Consider the following 10284-nt stretch of genomic DNA (forward strand, 5'->3'; position numbering starts at 1 on the left):
ACTACGCCATCTCTCCAGCCCTCATACCCAGCTTTTAAAATGTGGGTTCTGGGGACCAAACTCTGGTCTGCATGCTTGCATGACAAGAACTTTACTGATTGAAAGATCTCCCCAGTCCAAGGCTGAGCTTCTGCAGGAGGAGTCAAGCATGCTGGGGAGCTCCCTACACACCTCCAGGGGCAGGCTGACCCTGAGAGAGTGTGGTAGCTGAGGTAGAAGTTTTCCTGACCGTAGTCCACACTGACCATGTTCTTTATGGGAGGTAGAGAGAGGCTGTTCTGATCACAGCACCAAACGTCATTCTGAGCTGTGACAACGTCATCATCTCTGGGTGCAGAGGTGAGGTACAGGACAGAAAAGATCCAAGATCCTGTCTTGGAAAAGGTGGGGGGAAATAATGGCTCAGAACAAAACAACCTGCTGGTAGAAAAAATTGGCTGTGTGTGCTGGGGAGGAAACTCAGGAAGAAAGAGCAGACGAAAAGGACTGTGGAGGTGCGAGGTGGCCTACGAAGCACAGCATGCAGCAAGCCAGCCTGCTTTCTGCTCCCAAGCCCCTGAGTTGAGCCTTGATCTGAAGGGTCACCATCCTCTCATTCAGTTTGCTCCTATCCTCCACATGCAGGCCATCAGTGCTGAGGCCTGCCCATCCCTGGGAGGCCAGCTTGATTCATTTTATAAATTGCAGCTACTGAAATTGGAATTCCAACACTGGCATTGTGTGGCTGGGTAGCCTGATTGACGGGGCTGCCAAGCAGCCAGCCCTGTGGAGGGACCAGGAGCCACTCCACATCAATCCCTTTGTTTGTGCAGCTTTGTGTGCCCCTGGGGGGCCATTGCTAGCTGGCAATGGTTATTTATATCTCTTCTTTAAATACGTCTCTCTCTGAGCACTCTGATAATTGGAGCAACGGGGCCCCACAAATCCATGTGAAATCGACTGCCAGCTCCAACACGGTGGTCCCTGGGGCGGGAGAGAGAGACCCATTCCATGCTGATGCCATAAATGGAGGAGGTGTGGGCTGGCGTAGGCCTATGGACTCATGACTCACTGGCATACAAAATGGAGACCTCATCAGGGACCTCACATGGCCCTCCAAGACTGTATCACCTTCCAGAGCCTAGAAAAGTGCAGGCTGATGACTTCATCAGGAGTCCCAGGAGTGGAGCCCAAGGTAACAGGGCCTAGATTACAGGGCACCAGCTCTGCCTCCCTCCTTCCTAGCCTGGCCAGGACAGTCTCAGTTGTCCATCACCCGCCCTGAAGCTACCCATTTACCTTTAATCCCTGGCTGTTCTGAAATTCACTCACAGAGATCTGCCTGCCTCTGCCTCCTGAGTGTTGGAATTAAAGATGTGGGCCACTGTCCTTTTATATTGTTTAATGTGTATGATGTGCATATTTGTGTATTTTTTCACATATAGGCACATAATGCAGGTGCATATGTATTTGTGTGTGTGTGTGTCTGTGTGTCTCTGTGTGTGTGTATGTGTGTGGGGGGGGGGTGTGCATATGGAGACCCAACATTGGAGTCTGTTGGGAATCATCAGGGAAAGGGTTTAAGGGCAGGGGCTCTCAAACCCAGAGCTCGACTGATCCGACTTGTCTTGCTAGCTAGCTTGCTCTGGGGTTCCCTAGATCTATCTTCCAAAGATGGAATTACAAGTGGGCTGTCACACCCATGCAGCGTTTACCTGTATTTCTGAGGATTCAAACCTCAGTGTTCATGTTTGCATGACAAACACTTTAACCACTGAGCCATCTCTCTAGCCCCTCAGATATTTCATATGGTAAGTTTCAGGCAATAGCCATGGAAGTGGAGTGGTATGGCCATGCCTTTGGCCAGTCCCCTTACATTCTGCCCAGCAAGATCAGGTATAGGTATCCCTTAAACTCAACCATTTTCTAAGCAACCAGTATCTCTGCTGGGCTCCTGGTGGCAAATTCTTTCAGTGTTTCTCTAGGGGCAGCCAGAAATGTATAAATGACAAAATTGTCCAAGACTCCCATTTAAGCAAATCCACCCCAAGTCAATCTGGATGGGCAGGACCTGCAGTGCTCAAATGCTCCTGGAACACGGGATGTCCCCACCCTGTCTCTGAGCACAAGACAGAGGGATCCTGTCAGGGCAGCTGTGGGCAGGTGAGGTCTGGGGCACATGGAAGTTGAGAGCAGTGGAGGCAAGACACTGGATGCCAGCCAGAGCAGGTACTGCCCGCCTCCACACTCACACCTTCCACATTCCAGCTGGAGACATCAAGTAGCCCACTGTGTTTCTTGCTGTATGTAACAAATCAGCCAGCAAGGCTTAGCAGTTTTAAACAAAGGAATTTACCAGTGTACTCAGGCTTGAAGTGGGAAGCCGAGGAGTGGCTTGCCTCCATCTGTGGCTCGGGATGGCTTGGGTTTGGCCATGATCACCAATGATCATCGCCTAAGTGCCTTATAAACAACAGGAACTCACAGTTCTGCCAGCAGGAAGTCCAAGGTTGTGGCCATCACCCTGGGTTGTACATAGTTACCTTTGCAATATTGTCACAAGGCGGAGATGGAGGGTCTTTTTGGGGCCCCTTCATGGCCTCGTCATCACTGCAAGGTCTGCCTCCCACCATCACCGTGAGCAATGCAGTTCCTATTTGGATTTGGGGCACACACTCAGTCTACACCCAAGAGAGTAAGGCCCTACAGCTGGGCACTAACATGGGAGTTTCAGGATTGACCCAGGGCTAGTAGGGGAACCTCTGCCAGGCAGTACTCTGGCATGTGGTACCCACAGTTGCATCTGGGATATTTGCCGTCCACCTACCTTCTCCTCATGATTTCTGCCAGGAGTTAGGCAGTGGAGGGAGACCTTCCCAGGCCATGCACAGTTTCGTGTGAATGCAGTCTACATCCATAGCAGTGGAAGCCCTGGCTCAGGACATGTGGCCAGTGGGTAGCCCCAAGATTCATGGAGGAAAGGTGGATATCAGGGACCATTAAAGGGAGTTGGCAGAACTGCAGAACCAGATTGTCCTCTGTGATAAATGTTTTTGATACCTGAAGTTAAGCTAGCTTGGCTTTGGGGACAGAAGTACCCTTTTGTCTCTCTCCCTATATTCTGGGCTGAAGGAGATGTCTGTGTTGGTAGCTTCCCCAACTGGTTGGGGCCACACTTGCTTTTTGTAGGAGAGCCTTGTCTCCTCTGCTCAAGAGTGCTGGTCTGAGCACAAGAGGGGCACTGCCTATCTAACAGGCTGCCCAGGCCCTGCACCATCATGACCCTTCCATGCCTCACTTTACCCAGTTCACTTTGGAACCATTGGAGGGGCCTGGCATGGCTGCAGACTTTCACCTCCCTCTTCTGTGTGAAGTCTTAAGGGGTCCTATCACTTCTTTGCTCAGCTATGTTTCTTCCACTTTGCTCTTTTTGGTGGCTCTGTCTTGGTGACTCAGGAGTTGGTTTGATCCTTGGGGTAAAGGGGGACCTGAGCCAGGGGAGGATCTTTGGCTTTAACTGGCTCCACCTCTTTCCCCTTCCTAGACCAAGAAAGGCTACCAGAAGACGGTGCTGGAGATCGACACACCCAAAGTGGAGCAGGTCCCCATTGTGGACATCATGTTCAACGACTTTGGTGAAGCCTCACAGAAATTTGGATTTGAAGTGGGGCCAGCTTGCTTCCTGGGCTAGGAGCTGCTGAGCCCACTGGTCTCCAGAGCAACCTCGTGACCTCAGCAACCCACCTGTGGGCATCCTGTGCGCGGCCCATCCTGGACAGTGAACATTTCTCACCCCTCCTGCCTGATGCATCAGCACCTCGGACCCTCCGTGGCGCCGGACCCCACGCCCAGAGAGAACAAAGGGAAAGAGCCGTGTCCCCACGGAGCCGAATCACATGACCTAGCCACACCACAGCCTCTTGCCATGCTGTAGGCCCTGGTCCCCAGCTCTCCGGATAGAATCATCAAAGGTGTTAATGGACCCTTGGCCGGGAGTGGGGGTGGAGCAGTATTTGGAAATCACTTTTTAAAAATTCAACTTGAAGATATGTATTCCCCTGACCTTCAGAAGATGTTCTGAGGTGGTCTTGTAAAGGTCGCCAAAGCCTCCTTTTTTTGTTTTTTTTTTAAACAACCCTCAACTCATCCACTCAGAGGCCAAATGTCATTCCACACGTGCCTTTCCGATGGATTAAAGGTGCTTATGTTTTTGTGAGAGTTTTAAGTAAATATTTGTATTGTATTGTTATAAATGTTAAGTGTGCTGGCTTTCAGTCTTGCATGGACACCCAGCCTCAGGCCCATGAGGAGAGTGGGCAACTGGGATGAGGCACCCGCTCAGGCTTGCAATCAGGCTCTCCGCAGAGGGCATCTCCTCACCCCATCCCCCAAGAACGTGCAATAAATTGGAAATTTGCCCAGTCAGCAAGAAGCTGTGTTGCCACTGCAGGTGCCTGGGCCCCTTTCCAGACTCTTAATTATTTTTTCTTTTTGATTAGCTCTGGATAATTTTTTATGGGGAGGGGGGAAAAAGGCATTTGCTATCCTGCCTTTTCCACGTGCACTCAGATTAAAACACAGGCTTAAATTAATTCTGATTGCTTCCTTTTTTCGTGTTCCTTCCTGCAGAGGCTGATGGGATAGTGTCCAGGGCTGGAGAACCACGTGTTCTGTAGATGATAAATAACTATGAACATTGGTGCTGATTTTTTTTTACACTTGTCTCTTGTGGTGCTATGTGTCCTGAGATCCCTAGAGGCAGCACTACGGTGCCTGCTGTGTCTTGTCCCCAACCTTCCTTTATCCTGGCTATTTCTCCACATTCTGAGAATTTGCCAAGGACCTGAAGATCGCATTGGTGCCAGAGACCTTTCCTCCATGCTGGCACTCTGTGCTTATGATGGTGGAGAGTCCTTCCTGAAGCCTGTCCCCTGACTCTGGGCTCTGCTTACATCATTTGAAAACACATGAGCAAAACAAAGATTTTCTGCATAGTACATGGTGTATCCATGTTCTTGTTCAGTTGCTGAATGTTTGTGGTGCTAATTTCTGTGTGTGTGCCAAGACGGGATGGAAGCCACTGGGTGCCCACACTGACAGGCAAACTGCTTTGTGAGCGGCCGGTGGACTGCGAAATGTGCAATGGACTCTGTGGCTCCAGGCTCCTCTGTTTAGGTTTCCACCAGAGGGCTGTCTTGGGTGCAGGTGTCAGTGGAAGGGTCGCCTCTCCCTTCTCCTCCAAGGTGTGTGTGATGGCTGGGTGGGGGCTTCCTTCTGGGTTCAGAGGTCTCCAGGACCAAGGGAAAAGGATGCCCCACTGTGAGAGTTGCCCTCTTGTCATACTTCTCCTTCCACCACGAGAAAGCTATGGTGCCCAGGGAGCCAGCCTCCACGCTCTGGTGCATGTGTCTCTACTCCACCCCTGGAGTGTAGGAGACCACAGTGAAGCACCCCGGAGTGGCCAGGATTGATGAATGCCACCAACGAGCATCCCCAAAGTTTCCTGAAGAACAACTATTACTCTTGCCAAAGAAATGCCTGGTCTGGAGAGTTCTCCTGAAAGCCAGGATGCCATCGTGAGCCAGGGACTGCTGTGCGCGCCTCTACGTGAGAAAAGCCATACTGGAAGATGGCCATATGCCCTGTGGATTCTGTGTAGGTCATGTGATTCGGTTTCTGCCTCTCACCCCATCTGATTTATCCTTTCACTCTGTCCTGTTCTACTGCCGGTCCCTTCCAAGCTATAATTTGTACTGAAGTCCAAAACGTGTCCTGTTCTCCTCAGTCCACTTTAGCTTCAATATTTTACAATAAAATTACTTCTTATATTTGCAGAAAAGCTTCTGGCATCATTTCATGTTTTTGTTTCCTCTGGTGTGTGCGCTCCCTCTCCATATATATAATTGGGCAAATGCTGGTGAAAATAAACACGCAAAAAAAGTAAACTGAGGGACTGTGATAAAAACTCTAGGACCTTGGCTCCTTTAAAATTCCAGGCCAAAGGATACTTTGTATGTTTCCCAGGAGTCCAACCTAAAGCCTCAAATTTTAACTTTTCCCCAGGAAGAGTGTTCTAAAGTATTTTAAAACTGTGTAACAAAGGAATCGTTGTAACAGTGTCTCAATAAAGGAGTTTACTGTTTACACCCCAGAGATTTGACTGGCTGTCTTCTTTGTATGGCCAGGCCCTCCACCTGACGCTCCTGTTGCTTTACAGCCCAGGAGGTTAGGAACTGTGAACTTGAGGGTGGTGGTCAGGAGGGATGGAGAGTGGCTATTTGACTGTGACCTCACATTGCTATGGCTGGAGGAGGCATCATGTGACTTACCTCAGCTAATGACCTTTACCAAATGGGACATGTACCCTCTGAAGGGCTGGCTCCCTTTTGTCATACCCACCAGCCTGTCATGAACTTGGACCGTCACTCCCAGAAGCACATTTTGCTGCTTTGAGCTACCTCTAGTGATTGTTACCACAGAGCCCCAGGCCAGTGAATCTCACTGTGGTCCACAGCCCCACAACAGTGTGCCAATCTGACCTACAGATATCTCTCTAGAAAACCAGTCACCTGTTGCAGGCTGGGTCATCTGAGAACGCCATCTTGATGTGCTTTAACTCTGAAGGACCTGGTACTGGAGGAGAAACCCTCCTTCTTTCAGAATGTAAAGCTGCTGACAGTCACACAGGCGGGATATTGAGTCTCAGGGTTGAGAACTTGAGAACTTTGAGGCTTGGAAGTGGAGGATGAGGCAGTAACCCACAGCCTCAGGTAGGAAAATGCTGACCTCGAAGGCTGGTTGCTCCTGCCCACTTTGGAACTACATGAGAGAAGGAGCCCCAAACTGTGGAAAGCAAAGCCTAGAAGGCTGGCAATCCGCAGTTTGGATGAGGTTTCCCAGCATCCATTACTGAAATATCCAATCAAGAGAAGCTCTGGGGGACACACCAGTCAGAACACTTGGCCATGGGAGTTGAGCAGCTGGAATTCAGGCTTGGAGTGGAAGCAGGTGGGAGCAGATATCTCCTGCGGGTTGCAGTGAGTGGCTCAGGAAAGGGACACCAATGGTGTGACACTGCCAAAGGCTAGTAGATGTAAGATCCTACAAGGGAATAGAAGGTCCAGGAACTGTGGTGGGAGGTGCCATTGGTGGGCTTCAGGAAGGCACAGGTGGAAAGCTGATCATCTCTAAGAGATGGGATTCATAGAAGGCCTCCAGCAGGGCCTGTAGGAGTTGGTGATGAAACCTGGCAGGTTCCTCTGACCATGGACCCATATGGAGAAGCACATGGCAAGAAAATGGCCCAGCTCCCCTCACTGGGAACTGCACCTGCACCTTAAGGGCAGAGTTTTCTCCAGATCAGAATGGGCCAGCTTCTTGGCTGAATGAGAGGGCCAGAGACTGGCCAAAGGGACTGCTCCAGGCCTATTCTAGGGTGGCCATAAACCCGTGCTTGTCCCCAGATCTTGACACACAAAATACCTTCCAACAATGGAAGGTATATGCCCACCATCCAGGTTAGAGGTCCCCAGCCTGAGGGCTTTCTCCTGTGGGGTGAGTTCTACAACACTCCACTAAAGGACTAGAGTTAGGGTTGGTAAGCCGTGGGAACAGTGAGGCTCCTGACTTCTGCGAGTGTTTTTGGCCTGTGATGCATACAAAGGCATGGTCCATGAACTCATTCTTTAAGCCAAATCCACTAAGACTGGGGAAGGGCGGTCAGGTCCCAGTGAGGCCACAACTTCCTCTATTCTTCTCCTCTGTAAAGACTCTATCCTAATGTGAGCCAAGTTTCAACAGACCCTCACTCCATCTCTGTCTCCTCACCTTGCTCAAGGAAAGAGCTAGATGTCAGAGCCCCAACCAGGTGGGCCCTCTGTGATCCTCTCTTCCCTTGCTCAATTGCTCCTGGGGTAAAGCCTCCTCTGTGAGACATTTGGTCTGAATGGCTGGACAGAAGAACAGCATGTCACGTTGGGACCTTCCTGCTCTGCTGTAATGGGGTAGGTGAGGACACCACCAAACCTAGCAGGGACACAGGCTATACCCCAGCTTGGCTGAAGTGAGTTTTGATCCTCAGCCCTTTGCCCTATCCCTTGCTCAGCCTTTGGAAACATGCTGATGTTGGGGTGTGAGGCCTAGGCTTTCACCTGCCCTCTACTCCCCTAACTTCCCAAACGTGAGCCACAGCATCTGCTACTGCCCGTGCTGCACTCACATGGGACCCTGTCAGGTTCTGAGTATGTTCTGTGCCCCAGGCAAGAAGATATCCCTCCCCAGCTGCATCCCAGGAGTAAACACAACAGAAGCCACACATGTGTCCTCCCAAAGGCATGCCGCTTCCCTTTTTTCCAGACTGACAAGTGGAAATCACATCGGTTTGGGAGACATCCAGTCCCCAGGCATATGTTGTGAGCCAAGACATTCAACTGTGCAAGAATCCATTGCCCTTGGGACTTTCTCAAATTTGTTTCAAACTAGAAGCTACTGCACAGAGAACCTTTTCAGGGTCAGAAATGTTTAAAAGACTTCTCTCCAAGATGGGGGCCTTCCCCCTCTGTGTCTAAAAGATTCAATGTGGCACCCATGACTCTGAGACAAGAGGCTTGAGACAGCACACAATTTCACCCCACAGCTTCTGGAAAGAGCTTCAGCTGGCCCCAAGGTACAGGGTCTCTCCTGACATTGAAACCAGGTGTCTGCAGGGACTCAGGCCTTATTCATAGGGTTGAGTAGAGAAGGGCCTACCTCTGAGTGTCCATGGTGGTAGCAGGATTTAAGTCCTTGGGAACTATTGATTGGCAGCCACTGCTGACCCTCCTCATAGGACCTTCTCCAGGTGTGGCAGATTTCGTCACACTGGTGAGAGGAAAGTGGCCAGGAAGAAACACACCTCCGAAGTGGTCACCTGCCCCCTAGGCTGTGGGTTAAAAGAAGCAGCCAGCCATGGTTCTGCAGCTGGCACTTGACTCCTGGGGTCAGCCCCACTGCGTTTTGGATTGTGCAATGCTCAGGAGCCCTTGTGGGTCATGAAGAAAGTGCTTTGTTCTGGATCTTAAACATCCCCCACAGGCTTTGACACCAGCCTATGGCACTGCTGAGGGGTGGTGCCCCTCAGCAGGAAGTGGAGCCCAATGAGAAGAAGTTGGGTTCCTGGGAATGTGGCCTTGAAAGGGGTCTCCAGCCTCTCCCTGTGTCTGCTTTTCTGTAGCCTTTATAATGGGGTTTCTATAACACATTCCCATTTCTGTGAGGCACAAAGACCTCATAGGCCTACATCAATCAGAGATATGGCTGTGAACTCAAACTTCAGAAGCTGTAAGTTGATCTTCTCAGGCATTTTGTCACAACAACCAAGCTGATGAACACAGCAACCTTGTCCAGGGTGAAACCCGAGTGCAGAACAGCTCTCGAGAAGGAAAGGGCAAAAAGGAAGGCTTCCTTCTTGCTGCTGAAGGCCAGTGTGCTGTGATTTTATCTTTCACCCTTTCCAGGAAGGCCTTATATCTCTCCTGCCTGAGATTTTAATGGGTGCTGCCACAGCTGAAGAAGACCACAGCTAGATGGTGGCATGTTCTACTCTGATTGACATAACAGGGTCTCATGGTGTCCAGGAAGAAGAATGCTTTGATGGAACAGGTTTACAGATTAATGAAGGAGCATATTCCCAGCTGGAAAAACCATGGAACTGAGGTTTAGGGGGAGAAATGGACTGCATTTGGATGGCAGTAGCTCACACCCAGAGACAGCATGAGTGAGTCACAGAAGGCCACACAGGACACTAGGCACAGCTGGAACATGGCAGTGGCTTGGGACACTTCTTGTATATTTAGTCTATGCATCAGCGTTCCACTGCTGTGACAAAATATCTGAGAGGCTCATAAGAAGAGAAAAGGCTTGTTTAGCTCCTTTCTTCCAAGGTTTCATTTCACAGCAAAGGGACATCTAGGGAAGGCACTTGAGGACAAAAGGGTCATGTGATGAGGGACATAGCTGTAAGTGTGGACTTGGCATGGAGGGTACTCTTGGGGTGGGGCACAGAGGCCTTTTGGAAGATCATTCTATAGTCCAGTGAAATAGGGATTTTAAATGGAGATGTAGACATCACATGACTTAGTGTCAATGTTGGGATGGGCCAAGAGTGTCACTCACCTACCTGCATGGTGATGTCTGTGTGGTCCAGGATCAGGTGTCACACACCTGTGCAGTCGCCCCCCCCCCCCATACCCATTCTTTCCATGGTCTTCACTCGCTGTCCTCTGGTGCCCTGCCCTTCTTACTATGCCTGTAACCCCTCCAAGGTTT

At 50.4% G+C, this 10284-nt stretch overlaps 1 protein-coding gene across 2 annotated transcripts in view; it reads left to right on the forward strand.

The window, feature by feature from the left end:
- Positions 1-5818, forward strand: part of Col5a1 (collagen type V alpha 1 chain) — a 150167-nt gene extending 144349 nt beyond the window's left edge. For both annotated transcript variants that reach the window (XM_021638330.2, XM_021638418.2), the window contains exon 66: positions 3524-5818. In XM_021638330.2, coding sequence (XP_021494005.2) covers positions 3524-3670 — 147 coding nt within the window. In that variant the 3' untranslated portion in view covers positions 3671-5818. The remainder of the gene's footprint in view (positions 1-3523) is intronic.
- Positions 5819-10284: the final 4466 nt, after the last annotated feature.

This window comes from Meriones unguiculatus, chromosome 8 (assembly GCF_030254825.1).
Source record: "Meriones unguiculatus strain TT.TT164.6M chromosome 8, Bangor_MerUng_6.1, whole genome shotgun sequence".
NCBI lineage: Eukaryota > Metazoa > Chordata > Mammalia > Rodentia > Muridae > Meriones > Meriones unguiculatus.